Source organism: Colossoma macropomum, unplaced genomic scaffold, assembly GCF_904425465.1.
Source record: "Colossoma macropomum unplaced genomic scaffold, Colossoma_macropomum, whole genome shotgun sequence".
NCBI classification, from domain to species: domain Eukaryota; kingdom Metazoa; phylum Chordata; class Actinopteri; order Characiformes; family Serrasalmidae; genus Colossoma; species Colossoma macropomum.
In genome coordinates, this window is record NW_023494796.1 from 2,084,409 (window position 1) to 2,110,487 (window position 26,079).

The 26,079-nt window shown below is 41.3% G+C and overlaps 1 protein-coding gene across 2 annotated transcripts in view; it reads left to right on the top strand.

The window, feature by feature from the left end:
* Nucleotides 1–258: 258 nt before the first annotated feature.
* Nucleotides 259–26,079, top strand: part of LOC118816966 (stimulated by retinoic acid gene 6 protein-like) — a 33,755-nt gene continuing 7,934 nt past the window's right edge. For both annotated transcript variants that reach the window (XM_036583586.1, XM_036583587.1), the window contains exons 1-16: nucleotides 259–346; nucleotides 6,793–6,848; nucleotides 8,550–8,616; nucleotides 9,594–9,694; nucleotides 12,032–12,162; nucleotides 13,325–13,445; nucleotides 15,052–15,139; nucleotides 15,450–15,554; nucleotides 16,106–16,179; nucleotides 17,914–18,025; nucleotides 18,123–18,225; nucleotides 21,417–21,492; nucleotides 21,732–21,813; nucleotides 22,043–22,091; nucleotides 22,627–22,744; nucleotides 25,781–25,900. In XM_036583586.1, the coding sequence (XP_036439479.1) occupies nucleotides 329–346; nucleotides 6,793–6,848; nucleotides 8,550–8,616; nucleotides 9,594–9,694; nucleotides 12,032–12,162; nucleotides 13,325–13,445; nucleotides 15,052–15,139; nucleotides 15,450–15,554; nucleotides 16,106–16,179; nucleotides 17,914–18,025; nucleotides 18,123–18,225; nucleotides 21,417–21,492; nucleotides 21,732–21,813; nucleotides 22,043–22,091; nucleotides 22,627–22,744; nucleotides 25,781–25,900 (1,421 nt within the window). In that variant the 5' untranslated portion in view covers nucleotides 259–328. The remainder of the gene's footprint in view (nucleotides 347–6,792; nucleotides 6,849–8,549; nucleotides 8,617–9,593; nucleotides 9,695–12,031; nucleotides 12,163–13,324; nucleotides 13,446–15,051; nucleotides 15,140–15,449; nucleotides 15,555–16,105; nucleotides 16,180–17,913; nucleotides 18,026–18,122; nucleotides 18,226–21,416; nucleotides 21,493–21,731; nucleotides 21,814–22,042; nucleotides 22,092–22,626; nucleotides 22,745–25,780; nucleotides 25,901–26,079) is intronic.

The window sequence follows — 26,079 nt, forward strand, 5'->3', positions numbered from 1 at the left end:
GTTTGATTTAATGACGTATAGATTAACCAAGCCAGGTAACTACAAACTGGAGAGGACTGGAAATGGTTAAGCGAGCACACTGACATGCATAAAAAACCAATACTTGCTGTATTCATGTTGTATTTATTCTAATAGTCTGATTTTTAGGAGTAAATAAGCGCTCAGTATCCAGTTACATGGCTTTTCATACAAAAAAAGCCGTGCATTTTGCACGGCTAAACAGCGCCATCTGGTGGCAGCGCGGTGAGTAATAAAACCGCCTGGTGTCTCTTAGACTTCAGTGAGTGGCGCGTTCACTGCGCAAGGGACAGTTTCCTTCAGCAGCAGGATGGACGACCCCAGAACTGTAAGTTTTCTCCCCCCTTTTTGGCTCGTGAAGACCCCATGTGTACCCCTGAGCTGTTTACGGGTGTGTCTGAACCCGGGCAGCCCGCTGCTGCATGTTTTAATGAAGCCGAGGTCAAACTCTCCGTTCCACCTTAAATGGTGCAATATTGAATGGGTGGAATGGAACATTTAAGGTGGAACGGAGAATTCGAATAAGAAGCTAACTTCAGCCTCGTCATTTACGGCTTTGCTAGTCGTGTATTTATGTTTGGCATTGTGGGATGTCGAATAACGAAGCTGTAGTTTGTCCAAAAAGTTGATTTTGTGGCAGAATTATTGATATAAAGTGAGGTTTAACGCACTAAGGGGCTCGTGGGGCACCTGTGTGGCGAACATTGGGCAAGTTTTGACGCTGCACTGAGGGTTAAATGGTCATTTTTGTGTCTCTCGGTCTGTTTAATGTCGTGAAATCTGAACAGACTTGGTCCCACCTGAAGCGTCAAACTGTAGCGCGCATGCGCAGTGCTGCGCCGAGGGTCCTGTTGCGTTTTCCTGTGAAACCCTGCAGACTGTTGAGCTCGAAAAAAAAGAGAGATAAAGTCAGACTGAAAGAAGTAAAAAATGTCGTTCTCTGTCTCTTAGCCATCTGTCTTTCTTTCTCTAACTCTCCCTCTCTTTCTTTTTCTTTTTTATTTCTCTCTGCGTCTCTTTCTCACTTTATTTCTCCTTCTCCCTGTTCCTCTGTATATTTCTCTGCCTTTCTGCTCACATATATATATATATATATATATTTATATATATATATATATATATATATGTATATATATGTGAGCAGAAAGGCAGATAAATATACAGAGGAACAGGGAGAAGGAAGAGAGAGAAAGAGAGAGAGAGAATATATATATTGTGTAAAATCTAATTAAAAATGGTAGATTTGTATTTGTATGATGTTTGTATTCATTGCCTGCTCAGTTTGGTCCTTCGAAAAGCTGATTTTATCAGTAGTAAAACCGTTGAGACACCCAACATGCGCAACACGCTACACGCCCAAAACACTGTAATGTCTGCCAAAGAAGGAGTTGTGGGAAACAGAGCGCTTTCAGGAAAGGCTTCTGAGTGAACCGTAAGCAGTGAAGCACCACTGCTCAGCGCTGGCCGAGCAGCCAAGAAGCAGAGTAGGCTGCCAACCACACCACATGACGGTAGGTGCACAAAGCCCCCACTTCTGGCACAGAATACCACACACAACATGTACAGCAATGTGACAAATATTTGCCCCTCACCCACGTCTTCTGTTTATGCAAATTTGTCACATTTAAATGTTTTGGATCATCTAAATTTAATACACGATAAAGGCAACATGATTAAACACAAAACGCAGCTTAAAAATTATATTGAATAAATCTTTATCACCAGTGTGAAAACCTAATAACTGGTTTTGCAACTGCAATCAAATGTTTGCGATAACTTGCAACGAGTCTTTTACATTTATTGCATGGCTGTGAAGGAGTTTTGGTCCACTCTTCTTTGCAGAATTGTTTTAATTTGGCTACATTGAAGGGTTTCGAGCAAGAACTGCCCGTTTAAGGTCTTGCCACAGCATCACAATGTAATTTTAATCAGGAGTTTGACTCCAAAACCTTTTAGGGATGGACTTGCTTTTGTGCTTTGGATCACTGTCCTGCTGCATAACCCATCTGCGCATGAGCTTTAGGTCACAGGCAGGATTTTCTGATAGAGAGCAGAATTCATGGTTGTCCAGGTCCTGCAGAAGCAAAGCAGCCCCAGACCATCACACTACCACCACCATGTTTCACTGTCGGTATGATGCTGCTATGGTGGAATACAATGTTAGCTTTACGCCAGATGTAACGGGACCCATGTCTTCCAAAAAGTTCCACGTTTAACTCATCAGTCCACAAACTATTATCGCAAAAGTTTTGGGAGTCATCGAGATGTTTAGCTCCAACAAGTCTGGGTGTGGTTAGTGAAAGTCAGTTGAATTTGGGTAACTGGTTGATTTAATAGCTAAGGGGGCAATTATTTTTTCACATAGGGCCAGATGGGACTGAACAGCATTTTTTCTTGAAAAAATTAAAAAAACATTTTGTGTTTACTTGCATTATCTTTGTCTAATATTAACAGCACTTTGATGGTCTGAAACATTCAAGTTTGACAAATATGCAAAAAACAGAGGTTGGGAAGGGGGCATATATTTTTTCACAGTACTGTACATACAGTAAGAATGTCCATAACAACAACTAATTACAAATTAAGGTCTCTCTTAATCTGAGTCCGGCACATTCCCAGGACACTCCATGCATCCATGGCTGAACGATCCAATAGCGGAACGCTACACAGCCCCCCATTCAAAGGTCCAAACTCTCTTGGGGACCTACAAAGAGTTTGGCCAGAGTCCGAGCAAACACACATACTGTGGACTGCGCGCTCTCGGCTACATGTACTGCCAGTCCTCCCTCAGGGCCACGTCCTCCTCCCTGGGGCGCCAGATCATAGAGTGCTGCGTCCTCCACTCGCACATGGTGGCGCTCCTTGACTTGGCTCTGATGGCTTGAAGGTCAGTCGATGCGGCGAGATGCATGTGTCAGCCCAGCCCCTCTGCCGTCCCAAGCACCGGAGATGCCTGACAAACTCAGTTCAAAGTGTCAACAAAGAGCCGTGGTCAACACTACCACGCTGCTCTGCTGGCAGGTCCTTGTGGTCAGCCGCCACCCAGCATACCTTGCAGGCCCTTGTCCAGGACTCTATGCTGCTGTCTCTTTCATTGTCCTTTGCCAGACTCTGCTGCCGGTCCTCATGCCGCTGTCATCCTCATCAGCCGTCGAGTCCTCGCTGTGCTGCACCCTTCTCTGCAGTCTTCAGCTGGACTCTTTTTGGTTCTTTTTCCTTGATCATTTTTGAGTTCGTGGTCACCATTCTTCTCCAGTCCACTGGGGGCGATCCCACTTCTGACACCAAATGTACATAATAATGTTCATATCAACAACAATTTACAAATAAGTCTCTCTCACTGCAAGTCCGGCGCTTTCCTAGTAGGGTACACTGTCTATGGCCAAACAAACCAATATCGGAATGCTACAATACACTACACACTACATGCTCCAAATACACTACACGCCCAAAGTACACTACACACAACAAGTCTAAAATACACCGCAACACAGTAAATGCCCGAAAATACACGACTGAATACTACACTGTCAAAATACACTATACACCACACACTACATGGTCAAAATACACTATACACTACACACCTTCAAAATACACTGTACATTACACACCTTCAAAATACACTGTACACTACACACTACATTCCAAAAATACACCACTACATGGTCAAAATACACTATACACTACACAATCAAAATACACCACTACACACTACACGGTCAAAATACACTATACACCACAAACTACATGGTCAAAATACACTATACACTACACACCTTCAAAATACACTGTACACTACACACCTTTAAAATACACTGTATACAACACACCTTCAAAATACACTATACATCACACACTACATGGTCAAAATACACTATACACTACACACCTTCAAAATACACTGTACACTACACAACTTCAAAATACACTGTACACTACACACTACATTCCAAAATACACTGTACATTACACACCTTCAAAATACACTGTACACTACACACTACATTCCAAAAATACACCACTACATGGTCAAAATACACTATACATCACACAATCAAAATACACCACTACACACTACACTGTCAAAATACACTATACACAACACAACTTCTTCGAAATACGCTATACACTACATGCCAAAAATACACCACTACACACTACACGGTCAAAATACACTATACACCACACACTACATGGTCAAAATACACTATACACTACACACCTTCAAAATACACTGTACACTACACACCTTCAAAATACACTGTACATTACACACCTTCAAAATACACTGTACACTACACACTACATTCCAAAAATACACCACTACATGGTCAAAATACACTATACATCACACAATCAAAATACACCACTACACACTACACTGTCAAAATACACTATACACAACACAACTTCTTCGAAATACGCTATACACTACATGCCAAAAATACACCACTACACACTACACGGTCAAAATACACTATACACCACACACTACATGGTCAAAATACACTATACACTACACACCTTCAAAATACACTGTATACAACACACCTTCAAAATACACTGTACACTACACACTACATTCCAAAAATACACCACTACACACTACACGGTCAAAAATACACTATACACAACATGGCCAAAATACACCACACAGTACACACCCAAAATAAACTACACACTACACAGTCAAAATATGCCACTCACTACTCACTTAAAATACATCATACACTACAGGCCCAAAAAACACAACACACTACACTGTCAAAATACACCATACACTGTACACCACAAATACACCACACACTATGCGCCCAAAATACACCACACGCTGCATGCTCAAAATACACCACACACTACCCGTCCAAAATACACCACACACTACCCGTCCAAAATACACCACACACTACACAGTCAAAAAACACCACACACTACACAGTCAAAAAACACCACAGTACCTGTCCAAAATACACCACACACTACCATCCAAAAACACCACACACTACACAGTCAAAATACACCACACTACCTGTCCAAAAACACCACACACTACATAGTCAAAAAACACCACACACTACACAGTCAAAATACACCACACACTACCTGTCCAAAAACACCACACACTACACAGTAAAAATATAGCATACACTATACACCATAAATACACCACACACTACCCGTCCAAAATACACCACACACTATCGTCCAAAAACACCACACACTACACAGTCAAAAAACACCACACACTACACAGTCAAAATACACCACACCCTGCCTGTCCAAAAACACCACACACTACCGTCCAAAAACACCACACACTACACAGTCAAAAAACACCACAGTACCTGTCCAAAATACACCACACACTACCGTCCAAAAACACCACACACTACACAGTCAAAAAACACTACACACTACACAGTCAAAATATAGCATACACTATACACCATAAATACACCACACACTACCCGTCCAAAATACACCACACACTACACAGTCAAAAAACACCACACACTACACAGTCAAAAAACACCACACTACCGTCCAAAATACACCACACACTACCGTCCAAAAACACTACACACTACACAGTCAAAAAACACCACACTACCGTCCAAAATACACCACACACTGCCTGTCCAAAAACACCACACTACCCGTCCAAAATACACCACACACTACCGTCCAAAAACACCACACACTACACAGTCAAAAACCACCACACTACACGTCCAAAATACACCACACACTACCGTCCAAAAACACCACACACTACACAGTCAAAATACACCACACACTACCTGTCCAAAAACACCACACACTACACAGTAAAAATATAGCATACACTATACACCATAAATACACCACACACTACCTGTCCAAAAACACCACACACTACACAGTAAAAATATAGCATACACTATACACCATAAATACACCACACACTACCGTCCAAAATACACCACACACTACCGTCCAAAAACACCACACACTACACAGTCAAAATACACCACACACTACCTGTCCAAAATACACCACACACTTCCCGTCCAAAATACACCACACACTACCGTTCAAAAACACCACACACTACACAGTCAAAAAACACCACACACTACACAGTAAAAATATAGCATACACTATACACCATAAATACACCACACACTACACGATCAAAAACCACCACCCACTACAGGCTCAAAATACATCACACTATATGCCCAACATATACCACACACTACACAGCCAAAATGAAACACCACACACTTTCAGTTTATGTTCACAAACCCAACCAGCCTGAACAAAACGTGTTGGACTTCGATGAGATGTTATGTGTAGTTATGTGTGCATGCTGCAGCACGTTATTGTTACTGACACTGAGAAGAATGTAATGAGCTTCTTTTTTAATAAAAATGTAATAATGTGTTCACTTGGAATGTGGATGAATCAAATGTTATCCTCCCAGCTCTACATTCAGCTCACCCCACTCTAAACGATGAGTTAAACGTTGAACATCTTTAATGTTCTAAATCGGGATGGTCTTGACTGGATCGTGAGTAAATCAGTAAAACTCCACACCGCAGGACAATCTGGGAACATCAGCGTTTCAGACCAGCCAGAAATCAGGACACCTTTACGATTGACGGGCGGGAGAATTGGCCTCGGAGTCGTCTCCGGCATCCTGTACTGTGGGCCGGCATTAGTCAGATCCTGAATGAAAGAGCAGATTTGACTGCCAAGGACCTGTCTCACAGTTTTGTCTCCTTTCAGGGCTACTACCAAGACGTTGAGTCCAACTACCATTCACTCTCCCATGCAGACCCAATGTGAGTAACATGTTAAACTGACAGTTTGGCTAACGATGTGTTTGCTTAGTTTCCCTCTTTACCACAAATGTAGTCGATGAGTTTGCCCTGTTTTACACTAGAGCTCCATGGATAGTGAATCTGACAATCTGTCATGACAGACTTGCCGGAAACTATTTAGAATTGCACAGTTGTGTCCAGTAGGTTTGCCTACACGATTTGACACTGTTATGTTATATAATATTATATCTAGTATTATATACACCGATCAGGCATAACATTATGACCACCTCCTTGTTTCTACACTCGTTGTCCATTTTATCAGCTCCACTTACTATATAGGTGCACTTTGTAGTTCTACAGTTACAGACTGTAGTCCATCTGTTTCTCTGATACTTTGTTAGCCCCCTTTTACCCTGTTCTTCAGTGGTCAGGACCCCCATGGACCCTCACAGAGCAGGTACTATTTGGGTGGTGGATCATTCTCAGCACTGCAGTAACACTGACGTGGTGGTGGTGTTAATGTGTGTTGTGCTGGTCTGAGTGGATCAGACACAGCAGTGCTGCTAGAGTTTTTAAACACCTCAGTGTCACTGCTGGACTGAGAATAGTCCACCAACCAAAACCATCCAGCCAACAGCGTCCTGTGGGCAGCGTCCTGTGACCACTGATGAAGGACTAGAGGATGACCAACACAAACTGTGCAGCAGCAGATGAGCTATCGTCTCTGACTTTACATCTACAAGGTGGACTGACGAGGTAGGAGTGTCTAATAGAGTGGACAGTGAGTGGACACAGTGTTTAAAAACTCTAGCAGCACTGCTGTGTCTGATCCACTTAGACCAGCACAACACACACCAACACACCACCACAGTGTCAGTGTTACTGCAGTGCTGAGAATGATCCAGCACCCAAACAGTACCTGCTCTGTGAGGGTCCATGGGGGTCCTGAGCACTGAAGAACAGGGTAAAAGGGGGCTAATAAAGTATACAGAGAAACAGATGGACTACAGTCTGTAACTGTAGAACTACAAAGTGCACCTATATAGTAAGTGGAGCTGATAAAATGGACAATGAGCATAGAAACAAGGAGGTGGTCATAATGTTATGCCTGACCAGTGTGTGGTAGACGGTATGTATGTGTGTGTGAGTGAGTGTGTATTTTTTTTTTCTTCATGTTTTCCTAAGCAGCCTTCCGCCCATTGACTACTTGGATAGGCTCCAGCATCCCCTGCGACCAGGAAGGATAAGCGGCTTAGAGATGTGTGTGTGTGGGTGTGTGTGTGTGTGTGTGGGTGGGTGTGTGTGTGTGTGTTTTCCTGAGTACCCTTCCAGGATTTTTGGTTCCACTTTGTTTTGCTGAGCTACAGACCTTCCCACACCCCACACATTGTAATCAACAAATGTTGGACAGCTCATTTTGTGGCCGTTGTGAATGTTTGTTGGGTGCAAATAAAAATATATGGTATCAAAATCTGAACGAAAACTTTTAATCTATCAAAAGTTCGAACCCCCTGAATTGAAACATTTTTCCATAATTGTAAAGTTATTCTCAAGGTCCACTCCTAAATGCTTACATTTTCTTTTTTTTTTGTTATTTGTAATTCCAACACAAAGATATTTTATGTGAAACCATGTTTTTAATTGTCTTCTGTGCATGAAGACGGTTGATGAGTTTGAAATATTGAAATAACTGAACTTATTCTCTGTTTTTCCACCTAGGGCTTCAATGGCGACGCGGTGTGATCTTAATAACGAAGTCTTTCTGCATGCGTGTCTGCTGCCTTCTGTGAGTTACTCTTGAGCTCTGAAGATCAGTGTAAATGGGAAATCATAACACTGGCCACTTTATTAGAAACGCCTACCTTCCTTGTTCTTCCATTAACTGGCCACTTTATTGGAAACACCTACCATGTACTTCCGCTAACTGGCCACTTTATTGGAAACATTTACAATGTGCTTTAACTACCTGGCCACTTTATTGGAAACATTTGCAATGTGCTTTAACTACCTGGCCACTTTATTGGAAACATTTACAATGTGCTTTAACTACCTGGCCACTTTATTGGAAACACCTACCTTGTTCTTCCACTAACTGGCCACTTTATTGGATCAGTAAATAATCTTTATTGGATTTGCAGCAAAATAATTATCAAGCACTGCTACATTTATTTTTCATTTCTGTCAGCACGATAACCGGGATACCAGTACAGATGGTCTATCTCTCAGCGCCAGCTGGGGTTATTATAGTTCACTAAAACGAAAAATAGCAGTGAAAAAATGTGCTAAATCAAAACTATAGTTTTCAAAAAAATTAAAACAAAGTAGAAATTTTGAGTAGAAAACTTTTTTTTTTCAGTGAATAAGAGTTTGGAACTCTTCTTGGTCTTTGAGCTCAGCTCGGCTCCAGCTTTCCTTAATCTACTGTTTTTTTAATCTACTCTTATTGAATACCTGCTATCACAGCGTTCGTCATAGCACTACAATCTAAAACTAAAACTGAAACTAAATAAAAGCTAAACTAAAACTATTCGGATAATAAAACCCACTTAAACTATTAATGCACCAATAAACTGAAACTAAACTGGAATCAAAGCACAACACAAATAAAAACTCATAAAAATATCAAAACTATAATAACCCTGGCACTCGGTGATTATAGATGTATGTGTTTTTTAAATGCATGTTTAAATCTACTGTACACGTTTACATTTGCGTTCATTTGTCCTGACGAGTCGTCTGTATTCTGTGTTTTGTCGGTTGTAGTTGTGTATCATCGCGCTTTTGTCATTTTTCGAGCGCCGCCAGAAGATCTTCTCCTTCGAGGACCGTTTCCCGTACCTCCGCGGCCGATTCGGCGTGGTGGTGTAAGTGCTGCTCTGCTAATCAGTGGTCACGTTCAAAAAGATGGAGCTGCCTTGTTTGTTCTAGAGGGGATACATGCCAGCTGCTGTACCAATCTTTGTTGAGTTGCTATGTTATTGGTTTCCAGTTCAAAATACTACACTGCCAAGCTGTTGTTCTAGCTAACCGAAACTCGAGAGGTCTTAACAACAGAAATGTCCACTTTTCTGTCTCTCCATAGGTGTCACTGGTGTTACCGATCCTCATTGGTGTTACGCATAATAAAGGAACACCAGAGACATTTTTAATGAACAATGCATTTTACATTTTACAAAACGGCTGCTACAGAGCATCAAACCACATGTTGTCGGTCATGGAATATCCACTAAAATATGGAATTTAATCCATTTGTGTTCTATTTTTTCACAATTACCTCAGAATAAAGTCGGTCACACCAGTGACTTCAGCTAAAAGCCTCATATGAAATCATGAGCTAAATGAGAAAATCTCTGATAACTGAAAGACACAGTGGACTCACCATGAGCTTTTCTTAATAGATCCTCAGAAAACAGGTAAAAGGAAGTCAAGTGATGTCATCAGTGTGATTTTTATTTCAAAATAAGAGTTTTTTTGTTACACAGTAACACCAGTGACACGACTCCTGGGGAACTTTCATTATATATTTTATAATATTTAATTGGCATTTGTTTTCTTTATGTCATTTAAACCATGTATTCCACAGTAATGTATAGATTATTGTAGTTAAAATTGCTGAAAAACATGTTTTTTTCCTTCAAAATATGGCCTCAGCCTTCACACATGACTGTGAGGACGAGCTCTTCTGTGGTGCTTGGAATTCTAGATAATTGATTTAAAAACCTGAAGTGATGAATCAAGAAGGTGTAACTGTTAAAATAACTTATTGTTTCATTTTCAAATGTAAATAAATTGTAACCCTAATATGTTTTGGAAGTGTAATATATCTGTAAATCCTAGGGACACAAACATGGACGTTTCTGTAGAATGACCCAGCTACAAAATCATGCATTTTGCAGATGGAGCATGGATAGGTTAGTTTTTATGTAGAAGATATGATTGGCTATGGCTCATACTTATACAGACATTGTTTAAAGTTAAAATTTTAGAAATCTAAAATTCTCTGTTAATTGAAAGTCCAGTTTTTCAAAATTCAGCATAATTTGCTTGTTGAGAAATAAGTCAGTGCATGCAGAGCTTTGAAGAAAAATGGTTCATTGATGAGAAATGTATCTACTAATAAGGGGTGGGCAAAAATATTATGTCACAATTCTTTAAGACATTTTAATCGTGCATGATTTTTAGTTTTTCTGGGATTTAATAAGTTGGAACAAACAAAATAGAACATGTAGTACAACATATACAGTAATAATAATAATAATAATAATAATAACAATAATAATAATAATCTTACAATTAAAATGACTTTTATTCATGTTTTACAAACTGTGCTGCACTAAATCCAGTTAACCTCTTATTGACCAGGGTATATTTTGGTTGTTTCATCTGAATTTTCATGACCAAATCATAAGGCAGATTATTCAGTAACTGCATGAAATAAATGTAAATTTTTATTTTATTTATATTTTTTTTTTGTAAAAGTTAACAGAACATGTGTTTTATGATCACACATATTGCTATATGCTTACAATTTACTGCTGAAAGCCAAAAATCTTTGTATTATTTTATAAAAATGATTTTTACAGAGTTTATCACTGAAGAGACGCCATCTGTTTATAGTTTATAGCCCAGATTTGTGGAAAAATGGGTCGATTTTCAGTAGAAAAAAAAAATAGAGTTCAGCTTCTTTTATTATAAGCGTTTAAAATTACATCACCCATCTATTTGACTGGAAAGAAGACAGTTACAGCTCTCATACGACCCCCACCTTTAGAATGTAGCTTATGAAATATGAAAGTTATGAAGAATATGACGAAGTGAGTTTTGGAACCACTGGTGGTCTCAAGGAGTTGAAAAGGTTAAAAAGGCTTAATTGTGCTCACTTTGTAATGAAAGTACACTTTGTAGTCAGTCAATGTTCTTTAAGTACTGACGATATCCACAATATGCTCAGAAAAGCTTATTGTGAGCTTATTATGCTTTTTTCAAACATAATCAATGGATTTCCCTTTTAAAATGCATCACAATAATAAGAGAGATGAGCAAAAACCAATATTATTGACCCCAATAGTGATGTGAGTCAGTGTGTTCACACCATATGACCACCAGGGAGCTATAATACTCATGTTGAAGAAAATTGTTGAAGTACATTTTCCTACTTACCTGTATATCTAACACCTGTTCTTTGTGTTTGCTGTTGTCAGGCCGCTGGACTTCACTGGATCACTGAGGAATCGATGGTCATACGCTTTCGCCATCGGAGCAGCAGCTCCACAAATGATTTCCCTCTTCTCTGGCGAGATCGTACCAATTAAAGTGCCAAAATGGCTCATAAGTAAAGGAAATTAATTCTTGCTTTCCTTTCTTTTTGGCCAGATGTTTAGTAATTACCATTAAAATGACATTAATTCAATCACAAAACTTGCAAAATACACCAATCAGGCATATCATTATGACCACCTCCTTGTTTCTACACTCATTGTCCATTTTATCAGCTCCACTTACTATATAGATGCACTTTGTAGTTCTACAGTTACAGACTGTAGTCCATCTGTTTCTCTGATACTTTGTTAGCCCCCTTTTACCCTGTTCTTCAGTGGTCAGGACCCCCATGGACCCTCACAGAGCAGGTACTATTTGGGTGGTGGATCATTCTCAGCACTGCAGTAACACTGACGTGGTGGTGGTGTGTTAGTGTGTGTTGTGCTGGTATGAGTGGATCAGACACAGCAGTGCTGCTGGAGTTTTTAAACACTGTGTCCACTCACTGTCCACTCTATTAGACACTCCTACCTTGTCAGTCCACCTTGTAGATGTGAAGTCAGAGACGATAGCTCATCTGCTGCTGCACAGTTTGTGTTGGTCATCCTCTAGTCCTTCATCAGTGGTCACAGGACGCTGCCCACAGGACGCTGTTGACTGGATATTTTTTGTTGGTGGACTATTCTCAGTCCAGCAGTGACACTGAGGTGTTTTAAAAACTCCAGCAGCACTGCTGTGTCTGATCCACTCAGACCAGCGCAACACACTCTAACATACCACCACCACGTCAGTGTTACTGCAGTGCTGAGAATGATCCACCCAAATAGTACCTGCTCTGTGAGGGTCCATGGGGGTCCTGACCACTGAAGAACAGGGTAAAAGGGTGCTAACAAAGTATCAGAGAAACAGATGGACTACAGTCTGTAACTGTAGAGCTACAAAGTGCACCTATATAGTAAGTGGAGCTGATAAAATGGACAATGAGCGTAGAAACAAGGAGGTGGTCATAATGTTATGCCTGACCGGTGCTTAAATGCTTATTTCTAAGACAAACGTTAGTAGATGGTGTTGATCCTTATGTGTGAATTTACTTTCTAAACAAAAAATGCGTTAGTTTTTATAAAGTTTTATATTTTATAAAGACAAGTTAATCATTTATACCACGTTATTTCTATGATACAGTGTAAAATCCTGCCTTGGCTCACAGTTGGACTGTTTATCTGTCTTTCTTTCAGCTCTTGTGTATCTGTTGGCCGCGTTTGAGGTGGCTTTGGCTAATCTGCCCTTTTTCACCTGTCTGTCAACAACACACAGAGCCGTGGGAGGAGCTGTGGGCCTGTTATACACACTTGTCTGGTACTCATACACAAACGCCCACATTTACCTGTATATACATAAGAAACATTTAAAGCCTCAGTTCCAGAAAAGTTGTGACACTATGCGAAACGTAAATAACAACAGAAAGCAGTGATTTGTAAATCTACCATGTAATGTTTTATCTTAGCAACTTCATTGTATTCTGTAAATATATGGGTCGTTCTCCAGTTGGAGGGGAAACCATGTCACAAAGGTGGCAGGGCTTAAAAAGATGCTTAAAATAGTAGGCAAAAGTCGGAATGTACATTTACACAGTTGACCTAATATTCAATAATAATTTTCCTTATGATTCTCTGATGTTTCTTTTTTTATCCCGTTTCATCGTCGCTCTGCATCTGTGAAACAGCTCATCACAAAACTGACTTTCAACATTTGCAGAACCATTTTGAATATAAGACAATATTTTAACTTAAGAATTTGTATATTTTGTCATTAACGTTATACTACATTTGAAAAACGTGTTTTATTTTAAAAATTCATTTGTAGCAGAGATTTTGGTCACTCTTGTTAGCAGGACTCTTATTACATTTTAACACAGTATTTTAAACTGTATTAAACTGCTTCTTTGGGTTGAGGCTGATCAGAGAGGAAGCATCTCAAGGCATGAGAAGGCGAGTCACACTCGCTCATTAATTTATTAATAATTTTGTTCATCAGGCAGCTCATAACTTCTATGTGTCGCCCGTGTTATGTGCTTTAATGGCTGGGTAATTAAAATAAGGCCAATAATCATTTATATTACTGATTTTAAGGTCACCTGACCACCAATGAAAATTTACAAAATCCTCAGTTTTAACCAGAATGTCACTGGAGTCACCGTCACTGGTGTCACACCATATTCATATAACACCAATTTCTCCTATCTGCATATGATAATAGGAGATGTTAATGGACACATTCAGATTCAGTTTTCAAGACACTGCAAGGATTCCAGGTATTTCAGCCTCCACAGTGCATAATAATATTCACAGATTCAGGGATTCTGGAGAAATCTGTGTATTAACGGCAAAGCTGTCAAAGCCATAAGTCAGCAATGTCCAGAAACGCTACTGACCTCTCTGGACTTGAGCTCATCTGAAATGGACTAATGCGCATTGGAAACGTGTATTGTTGTCTGATGAGTCAGATTGTTTATGGAAATAATGGAGGTTGTGTTCCCTGGGTCAACGAAGAAAAGCCAACATCCAGATTGTTACCAGCGTAAAGTTCAAAATCCAAGCTGAAGATTTGTACAATGGAACAATAGCAAAAAATGCTGCTTTCAAAGCTGAATTAATTGGTGTTTTCGGTCCCCAAATGATTATAAGAAAGGTGCAACAAAGTGGTGAACATCCACGTCATATCTGTAACGTAGCATATATTTACAAAAACTCAAAATACATGAAAATCATTAAGTGAGGTTAAACATCAAGTAAAATGCTTTTGCACTGCTTTCAGTTAAATACAGATCAAACGGCAACAAGGTTTCTGTTTTTATTAGCGTTTCACACGCCGTCCCAACCTGTGGGATTTAAGGTTGGTTCATACACACAACCTTTTTGTTCATAGTAATGATTTGAGTCTGTGTGTCTGTGTGATTCTCCAGGTTGATAGTGGCAGTATGGAAGGCCCGCTGTGTTCATGAATTATGTGATGAAAGTCATTTCCTTGGTAATGTTATGTGCTACCAATGGGTGAGTGCGTTGCCAGATCTTCTAAAGACAAAACCCCTTTTTTTTTTAATTTTTTTTTTTTATTATTTTTTTTTACTATGAATTTTGTGTGCATTTCCCAGAGTTTTAGATTTGTTAACAACGTCGAGTCAGTAGCTGTGTTTCCATCCACTTTCTGCACAAATTCATTAAAAAAATACACAGTTGGAGGCGAGTGTGATGATTCGGTCATACGGTTAGCACAATGCTAATTGGTCATGTGCCGTTACTTGCTGGCAACATTAGCCTTGGTGGAAAAGCAAGCCAAGCATGTCTCTGCTGATGTGTGCAGTTAACGTGGTGGCCACATTTCCTGTGTCTGGGGTTCCTCTTGCTCCAGTTTGGCTCGATGTTGGCGAAAGATGTGCACAACCGCCTGAAGAAAGACGCCACGCAGGTCAGACGTTCGCACACAAACACGTAAACTCACCAACACTCCTGGTTCATGTGGAGAGGTGTGTTAGTGTGTGTTGTGCCGGTCTGAGTGGATGCACCTATATAGTAAGTGGAGCTGATAAAATGGACAATGAGTGTAGAAACAAGGAGATCAGTGTAAAATTCCCCTACAGAGGTTTAAAGGAACATGTTTCTGGAGCCCTTATTGCTCTTAAACAGAAAACTAGGGTCGACACTGCCCTCTAGCTACTGGGAAAAGAACTTCCTCAGTTCCAGACTGTGACTGGAAGACTGTGACTTTAGTACATCAAGCCAGTAAATCAGACATTGTGTCATATCTCCACCCACCTTTTTGCGCAGAATCATCCCTCAAATGTATTTGTATGAGAAGAGAACTGCCTTTTGCGTTTGCCTGGCATTTGCTCAGTACATAAGACTCTCAGAGATACGGACTCCTTTAAGGTGGCGCTTTGCAATTCTGCTGTTTTTACCACCTTAAGTGACAAATGTTACAAATTGCTGTGTTGTCTCTCTGTGTGTTTGTCTCTTCAGGTGGAAGAGGATGAGGTTGTTCAGTCCCATCAGTACAGATATGTTCAAACACTACTGAGACGGCCTCCTATAAGGTACACACACACACACACCAGCATCGTCATCTTCAATTGTCGAGGCCAGGTACGATGGTCCTCCTGAGGGGTCTTTTCTGTGGGTCTTCGTCTGGCTGAAAAGAACCATCCTGGAGCCACTGACTCTGCTGCCGTGTGGGCATTGCTAACCTTCTTGAATGCCAGTTTCTTCTAGCTTCATATTTACTTGCCTTTAATAGCTTTCTGGAGGTCTTTTTCTTAGAGTGTAGCTTTTTCGAAAGCGCTTTTCTTCCATACGGCTCTACCTTGTGCTGCGTCTTCCCAGTGATTCTGATGTTATTCCTGTATTACTTTTCTGATCACCCAGGCTCTGGTGGCCCACAAATAGCTGCAAGTAGAGGATCTGCTTTGGGAGACACAAATCATAGTGGTGGCAGTTTTTAAAGAGGCTGGTGTTGCTGATTTCTTCTACTGGTCTTCAGAGATTGTGCTCCTGAGTCAAGCAAAGGCCTCACTACAGCAGCTGATTTGGTGTTTTTGAATCAGTAAAAAGCCCTATTAAGTTCCAGGTTTTTGTCTTGAACTTGTTTTTTTCTGGCTGAACAAGGGTCCCAGTGATGAAATGATTATGTTCAGGCACATTTAACAAACCACCTTCTTCCCAGTATTGCCTGTCTTGACCAACTCTGGCATCGAACATCCTCAGGAGAATAATCTTTACAGGTTTCCAAAATTCACTTTCCACTATTGTAACTTTCAAAGAAATCGGAAGGGATATATTTAAACAACTCTAAATTTCAGGCTTAGAAGCTGGTTGATCATTTTCTGAAGTAATCAAACTCATTCAGTGGTGTTGAGGTCTGGACTCTGGGGTGGTCAGTCCATTGTTCAGCTTCTTTGTTTGATGTGTCCGTCTCCTTTTCTTTTTTTATTTTTTTTTATTTATTTATTTTTTTGATTGTTTTACCCGATTTTCTCCCCAATTTAGTCGTCTCCAATTCCACCCGCTAGTTAGGACTCCCCCAGTCACACGATGCTATCAACGCTAGGAGGGTGAAGGCTAACACAGGCTTCCTCTGAGACCTGTGAAGCCAACCACCGCTTCTTTTCGAACTGCCGCTCACGCAACGTCACTGGACAGCTGAACGCGCTCGGAGGAAAGCGCCAACCGCCAGATCTGTTACGTCAGCTAACAGACGCCTGCGCTGACTAGCATCGCGCTGAGTGATGGGGGGAGAAGGAGGGGCCATCCTACCCACCCAGAGAGAGCGAGGCCAATTGTGCTCTCTCGGACTCCCGGCTACAGACGGCTGTAGCATCACCAGGGATCGAACTCGCGATCTCCTGATGCGTCTCCTTTTCTCAGTGAGGTTCTTCTTGACAGCTACACATCCTTTCAGACCCACAGCGCTGAGTCGTCTTCTCACAGTGGAAGGATGGACAGAAACACCTGTGGATGTTTTCAGATCTGAAGCAGCTTGATTTTCTCCTCTCTCTCAGAGATGAAAGCTTTAAGTGCTGTTTATCTGATGGGGACAGTTTTGGGGTCTTCCAGGTCTTCCAGGTGGTTGTTAGGAGGCCCATTTTCTCTGTAGCTTTTAATCGGTTTTCGAAGCTCCTGTTTTGTGACCTGTTTTCCTTTGACTTTGCCTTTCTGCAAGGGGATCCCGGATGGAAAAAGAATAGCTTGTACTTAATGGTCGTTTTATAAGTTAAAGTAACGAAGGGTGGTCTCTGACTTTTGCACAGCCTGACCCTCGTGTTCCACTCCAGGTCACTGGAGAAGAGCTGGTTCCAGAGGAATGTGTACGACTGGGATCCTTATTTTAAATTCCCCAACCGAATGATCGCCACCACTATTATCTCCCTCATCGGACTCTACCTGGTATGTTCTGTGTTTGTATTTGTAGATCATGTGATGTGTTGTAGTGATATTAATGAGGGTGTGTGTTTGATTTCATTTGCCTTTGTTTTCTCTGTAGCTCATTTCATCTGAGCAAGTTTTGACTTCATTGGTCATCAGGTTTATCAACTCTCTATTTCAAAGACCCAGTATTTGGACTGAACATCTGGATTACGCCACAAGTGAGATCACTTTTCCTTTTCATTCATTCACCCATACATTCGGCCTACTTTGTCTTTTTTCTCTTCTCTCCGTTCTTAATGGAGCTGGAACCTTTGGAACTGGGACTTAACCTTGCATGACGTCCTGCTTAAGTTTATAGCCTTAGTTAAAGGCACATTCTTGGTCTAAAACTACAGTTTAACCCTTAGAACCCTAAAATGTTTGGGAATTTATTTGGTATTTTTTGGGTCAGTTACAATTGCAATTATAAAATATTCACATGTGACAGTCACACATGCCATATGTTGTTATTTTCAGGAGACCCTGGGCTGCTCAGAAATGCCATTGTTTGACATATAAATGCTAACAGAGATTTGATATCTTTATGAATTTGTGAATCTTTTCAGAAATTGTTAGTCTGGAGTGTCTGTGAGTGTCTGGAGTGCAATAATTTTGATGGTGATTAATTCTATTAGTTATTATTAGTAAAAATAAACAATTAACATAAGGCGGACATGTTTTTTTTATTGATTTTCTGTTGTCTTGGATTCAGGCTCAGTGCTAAAACTCTGATAGACAGCAAGACAGGCTTTACTTTTAATTACAAATTGAGCTGCATATTTAATATAAGATATTTTTAATACTTAAAATCATTGTAGACTGAAAGACAGAACTGAATATTATTCATTTTATAATCATATATTTGTCATATTTGTTATGTCAAAATGTGTTTTAGGGCCTGTTTGTGTGATTGTGAGGGAAAGAGGGAAAGTGTTGAATGGGACACTGCAGTTTTATCGCCTTTTTTTCGCCATTTTATTGCCTTTTCTGGTTGGATTGCTGGTTGATGGATGCTCACAGGTGGATGAAATCACTCTGGATGGTGAGGCGGAGTCTGATGAGTGATCTGATGTGTGAATCATGTCGCTGTTTTAACCCTTTGTTGGAATATGAAGGGCAAACAGCAGAGCAATAATATCAGGATTTTGGGTGATTTTCCGAGCCGAATTACTCACTGATGCTGACATCACAGCTCGATGACGTCACATAACTAGTTAGGGGGGCGTCTGCTGAATGGCCTGATATGTGGATCATGTCTGTAGCTTAAACCGTTCTGAAGTTATGAAGACTATAAGTGACCTATTGTCTCCTTGGTTTGACAGAATCAAGTCATTTGAAAATGGGTAAAACCAGTCCGATATATCAAGTTAATTTGAGTTTTTGAGGAACGCCTGGTTTCTCATTCAAGAAAGTAAAGAAACACGTCAAACTCTGGTCTAGTTAGGGTTGGATTCCAGCGCAATTTAGTCGATTCCTTGCTCAAAACACCTGATTTAACTCTTAAGTTAGTTACCTGGGGCTCGTCTTCCAAAAGACGATTTCTTATCTTGCTAACTTTAGGCTTAATTCTTTTTTCGTGCTCCTTGATCACTTTTTATCAAGATGCATTACCATGGCAACTGATACTGCATGCCTAACCTGCTCTAGGGCAGGATTTTGGATCATAAACAGCTATTGGACCAACCAGGGTGAGCTCCTGACCAATTAGGGACAGCTTCTGACTAGGAGTGTAACAATGCATTGTACCATTGTGATACAGTTATGCAAAAATATGATAATTGAATTGTGGGCTGAGTACTTTCTCACATTTGTACACTATGAAAAAATAAGATTTGTTGATTTAACTGAGCTGCTTTTAAAATTATTTCTGATAGTAAGTAAACACCAAAAAAAATCTATGAGTCAGAGTCGAGTCTCTATTAATGGAGTCTAAGTTGATTTTTTGAGTCGAGTCTCTAGTTTCTGGGGAGGGAGTCCGAGGCAGTTCTCTGTTTTCTGGCGTGTGAGTCTGAGTCGAGTCTCTAGTTTCTGGGGTGTGAGTCTGAGTCGAGTCTCTAGTTTCTGGGGAGGGAGTCCGAGGCAGTTCTCTGTTTTCTGGCGTGTGAGTCTGAGTCAAGTTTCTAGCTTCTGGGGTGCAAGTCCGAGCCGAGTCTCTGGTTTCTGTGTCATGCGAGTCCAAATCAAGTCTCTAGTTTCTGGTGTGCGAGTCAGGGTTGAGTCTTTAGTTTCAGTGTTGTGCGAGTCCGAATCGAGTCTTTAGTTTCTGGGGTGTGAGTCTCCGAGTCAAGTCTCTACTTTTTTGTGTTGTGTGAGTCTAAGTCAAGGTTCTGGGGTGTGAGTCCAAGCCAGTCTCTAGTTTCTGTGTTGTGTGAATCTGAGTCAAGTCTTTAGTTTTTGTGTTGTGAGTCCAAGTCGAGGTTCTGGGGTACAAGTCAGAGTCGAGTCTCTAGTTTCTGTGTAGTGTGAGTCCAAGTCGAGGTTCTGGGGTACAAGTCAGAGTCGAGTCTCTAGTTTCTGTGTAGTGTTAGTCCAAGTCGAGGTTCTGGGGTACAAGTCAGAGTCGAGTCTCTAGTTTCTGTGTAGTGTGAGTCCATGTCGAGGTTCTGGGGTACAAGTCAGAGTCGAGTCTCTAGTTTCTGTGTAGTGTGAGTCCAAGTCGAGGTTCTGGGGTACAAGTCAGAGTCGAGTCTCTAGTTTCTGTGTAGTGTGAGTCCAAGTCGAGGTTCTGGGGTACAAGTCAGAGTCGAGTCTCTAGTTTCTGTGTAGTGTTAGTCCAAGTCGAGGTTCTGGGGTACAAGTCAGAGTCGAGTCTCTAGTTTCTGTGTAGTGTGAGTCCATGTTGAGGTTCTGGGGTACAAGTCAGAGTCGAGTCTCTAGTTTCTGTGTAGTGTGAGTCCATGTCGAGGTTCTGGGGTACAAGTCAGAGTCGAGTCTCTAGTTTCTGTGTAGTGTGAGTCCAAGTCGAGGTTCTGGGGTACAAGTCAGAGTCGAGTCTCTAGTTCCTGTGTAGTGTGAGTCAAAGTCGAGGTTCTGGGGTACAAGTCAGAGTCGAGTCTCTAGTTTCTGTGTAGTGTGAGTCCAAGTCGAGGTTCTGGGGTACAAGTCAGAGTCGAGTCTCTAGTTCCTGTGTAGTGTGAGTCAAAGTCGAGGTTCTGGGGTACAAGTCCGAGTTGCGTCTCTAGTTTCTGTGCTGTGAGAGTCCAAGTGGAGGTTCTGGGGTGCGAGTCCGAGTCACACTGGTTGATGCCCATGCTCTGAAGCGTCCCGCTGGTCACCTGTGGCTAATCGAAGCATGGTTAGAGGAGTCAGAGTTGCGGTAATGATGTGGTGCTCTAAATATTAAATAAAGCTATTTTCATTTGATTTCCAGATACCTGGTATGTCACAACAGCCTTAGCCGTACTGTCGTCTGCAGCCCACGTTGGTCACGTACTGGTGTGTTACAGGTATGTGTGAGCGCTGAACGGAATTACACTAAATTGGAAGTGACTTGTTGTGGTTTTAAATAAGAGAGTCTCATTTACTGTCGTGGAGAACCAAATGAAGGTCCAGTTCTCATGGCCTTTCACTAATCCATTTATCCATTCAAATCATTTGAAGTCACAAAGCACCTCAGAGATATCGGCTCTGCTTTGGAATCTAGAACAGCCCAGCAGATGTCTTATCGCTCTCGTTTATTTCACAGGAAGCACATTAAGAGGTTGTGGGCAGGAAAGAGAAGCTTCTTGCCAGAGAAGTACCACACAGCGAACCCTGCTGTTAGCGTGGTAAGAGCGACTGTGTCCAGGTTGCGATCCACTTGCACTACGGAGTTTAGTGCATTCATGCGTTTACTCATGATTATGAAACACCTTTAGATGCTCTGCTATAAAAGTGTGCAATATAAATATAAATATTACTATTATTACCCTACATTTGCCTTATAGACTCATTTGCTGTCTCATTGTGAAATGCTTATAATAATGAATAACAACCAGATTTAAAATCCGCCTGCAGGCTGCCTTCCTAAGGTACCCTGGCTGCCAGATCGCCTTCACGTTGTGGGGTGAGTATGATCAGATTTGGTTTGAATGACTGCTCATTGCAGGGGATGCTTTTCTGCTGTTGTTCATCTTCTTGCTGGTTTTAACATATTTCTTCCTATCACAGCGCAAAGTCCCCGACTCGTGGCCAGTCGAACTCCCCTATCACAGCACAAAGTCCCCGACTCGTGGCCAGTCGAACTCCCCTATCACAAACAAACGTAGTGTCTTGAACTTTCATGTACATTGAAAAGAGGTGCGATTTGGAATTCTACTGTAACCTGTCAAACTATAATATGTGAAATTTTGGGCCAAATCCCTCAAAAACTTTCAGAAATTCAGAAATCTGTGAATTTCTCTAAAATAGAGCATTTTGCACCAAACCACTCTGAAACACTTTAACATCTTAATGAACGAATAGCGGAGAAATGTTCAAATTTCCCTGTTAGCACGTATCTTTCACCCTGCAAGCTGGTGTTACACTACAGTCAAAGTAGAGTTAAAGCAGTTTAAAAAATGTATTTGCTTTTGGTGTTTTTGTGTTTGTATTTGTTTTAGGTTACGTGATGGTGCACCTCGCCCTCTTTGTGTTTGGGATGGTATTTGTGCATCTGGTGGTCATCCCAATCCGGAAACAAGGATTCTTCACCTGGCTGATTGATGTGACCATCTTTCTGTACGTCCACAGTCCGTTACACACATAACAGATCAGGGTCGCTTCACTCTTGCTTTCCTTTTCACCCATCTGTTTGTCCGATTACATGGATTGTTCTACTGAATTGGGATCAAAGTCAGAGTTGAGAACACATTTTGGGACTTTTAACTGATTAGGACCTTAGACTAAGATCATTTTGCTTTAGGTGACCCTCTACTTTAATTATGATTAATCATTAGGTTTTTTTTTTTTTCCCCAATTTAGTCGTCTCCAATTCCACCCGCTAGTTAGGACTCGCCCCAATCACACGATGCTATCAACGCTAGGAGGGTGAAGGCTAACACAGGCTTCCTCCGAGACCTGTGAAACCAGCCACCGCTTCTTTTCGAACTGCCGCTCACGCAACGTCACTGGACAGCCGAACGCGCTCGGAGGAAAGCGCCAACCGCCAGATCTGTTACGTCAGCTAACAGACGCCTGCGCTGACTAGCATCGTGTTGAGTGATGGGGGGAGAAGGAGGGGCCATCCCACCCACCCAGAGAGAGCGAGGCCAATTGTGCTCTCTTGGACTCCCGGCTACGGACGGCTGTATCATCACCAGGGATCGAACTCGCGATCTCCTGATGACAGGGCCAACGCTTAGACGGTTGCGCCACTCGGGGGCCTCAATCCTTAGTTTTAATAAAATAAACATTCCATTTTGTCACTACCAGAATGACTTTAACAAACGTTTCAGTAGTGACTGTTTCGATAGTGACTATTTTTATTCATTTTGAGCAGAATTCAAAAAGCCAGTACATAACTAGCAAACACAGCTTTGAACAGCTGTAGACACATAAAATCATCATTTGTCATTCATTAAGACACAAAAGTTGCTTAATTGCAGAAAATGCGTGTTTCGGTAGTGACAGTACTGAATGTTCCGCACTGATTCTCAAACTCTGGGACACACTTACTTTAAAACAACGGGATCTAACTGTGGCCATGAGGGACAGGGATGCAGCCTCACTTCCTGCTCTAAAACGCAGGTGCATGGCTCAAATAAGGCTCCGCCTACAGACTCAAACTCTTTGGGCCAGATTCATAAAACACGCCGCCCGATTGGCTGACATTAAGAGCAAATAGCACAGCAGGAACCTGTTTACTCGTACCACAAACAAGGATTACCAGATTTGTTTTTCCGTGTTCGCGCAATGTGAGGCATCGTCGCACTACTGTTTCCTTTACGTATGCTGGGATTCGTAACACGACACAATCTAACAAACAACAACACCTGAACAATTCTGGGGGTAACTTCCCTGGTGAGGTGGCGATGTTGTTTAAATAATATTTCCTATTAATGCGAGGCAAAAACACAGAAACGCAAATGTAGACGTTCCATAGGAAGAGATTATTAACAGATTCCAGTCGCTTTTATCTGACACTGTACTTTTAAACAGCCTCTTCTTGCTGAGTCATGTTCAAAGAAGCAGTGTTAACAAATGTGAATGTTTGACCGTAATGACAGTCAAAAACTGGTGGACTGATCGATGTTGTGTGTGTGTGTGTGTGTGTGTGTGTGTGTGTGTGTGTGTGTGTCAAATACACATGCTGATACCTCAACTCATTAGTAAAGACATCACCCAGATATCTTGGTTAGACTGAGGAGAGAACCCGAGTCACAGCAGCTGGTTATTATAACTCCATTTCTCAAATGTGAAAAAAAATCTTGGAAAAAAACACCCAAAAAATTTATCATTTCTCTTCTAGCTCTGTATCGCAATTATATTGTATCACAGTGTGAAGCAAACACGGCAGTTTGTATCGCATCATGACTCGTATCATTACACCCCTAATGTTAAAAGTCAAGTCAAATTTATTTATATAGTGCCTTTTACAACAGATGTTGTAAAAGCAGCTTTACAGAGAATCCGGGTCCCCCAGTGAGCAAGCCTTGGCGACAGTGGCAAGGAAAAACTCCCTCAACAGGAGGAAGAAACCTTGAGAGGAACCAGACTCAAAAGGTGAACCCATCCTCCTCTGGTCGACACCGGATAAGAGGACAGACACAAAACAGTATAAGTGGATACAGTTTAACACCACTGTGCAGTGCACCAGCCGCATCTCAGGTCAGACCCTCTTAGGACAGGCAGCCGCTCAGCTCAGGGAAAGAGAGGGGCAGGGGGAAAGGGGGAGGGGTAGGGGGGAGGGGGGATAAGAGGGACATAGTTAGGAAAACAAATTAACCAAAGGCTCGACTAAACAGGTAAGTTTTTAGCCTAGACTTAAAGATGGAGGCTGTGTCTGAGTCCCGAACACAGACTGGTAGGCTATTCCAAAGCTGGGGGGCTTGGATGAAAAGGCTCCTCCCCCTGACGTAACTTTATTAATTCTAGGTACTAATAATGAGCAGCACCTTGTGATCTAAGTGGGCGTGTCGGTTGATAATAGGAAATAAGGTTACTGAGGAGCAAGGCCATTCAGAGCTTTACATGTCAGTAGAAGAATCTTGTACTCAATGCGGAATTTAACTGGCAACCAATGTAAGGTACACAAAAAAGGTAAAAATGTTGTAAAAATTATTACTTCAATGAATTGGAAAAATGCTTGAATTCATACAGTGAAATCTAACATGCTAATGTACAAGTCCTACAGGTAAAAGTGGAATGTTATAATTAGAGGACTTTGGCTTTCTCTTTTTCTTTGTTTTGATTTCTTGGTGTGGGTCTTTATATGTATGAACTCTCTTACATGTGGATTCTGATTGGCTCTTGCCTGAGACACCAGGGGAATACCTCAGCGTTAAAGGGAAACCGGTGGGCTTATATCTGCCATGGTGACTTGAATAACTTGTATTTACCACGCCACACATTTTACATGCCATGGCGCTGTTAAAGCCCAAGTTTATGAATCTTTCCCTTTGATTTTCTTTAGTGACATGAAAACATGCGACAGCATTTTTTCAGTTTTTTTTTTTATTTAAAAAAAACACATGATAAATCAAAATTCTTCACTGTCACTTTAAAATTTTCATATGAATTGGAGTCTGATTCTGGGTTTATGTGTTACAAAAACAGGGCGAATTTCTTCATCGTGCTCGCCCTGCTGAAGCTGCAGGTCCTGCTGGTTCGGTTTTTCTTCCTGCAGGACAAACTGTCGCCTCAGGACAAGCAGAAGCCCCTCGCGCTCAACCACAGGTACGTGTTAGGAAGCAGCCTGACTTATGAAGGAGAATTGCCCATGTTGCTTTTTGTAGGTTCACCAAGAGATGTTAGAATCAGTCTCCGCCCAAATGTAAAAACAGACCATCTGATGTGTTTTGCACGTTAAGTTAGCCACAACTACCAGGGTTTGTCAGCTGCATTCTGCTGTCGTA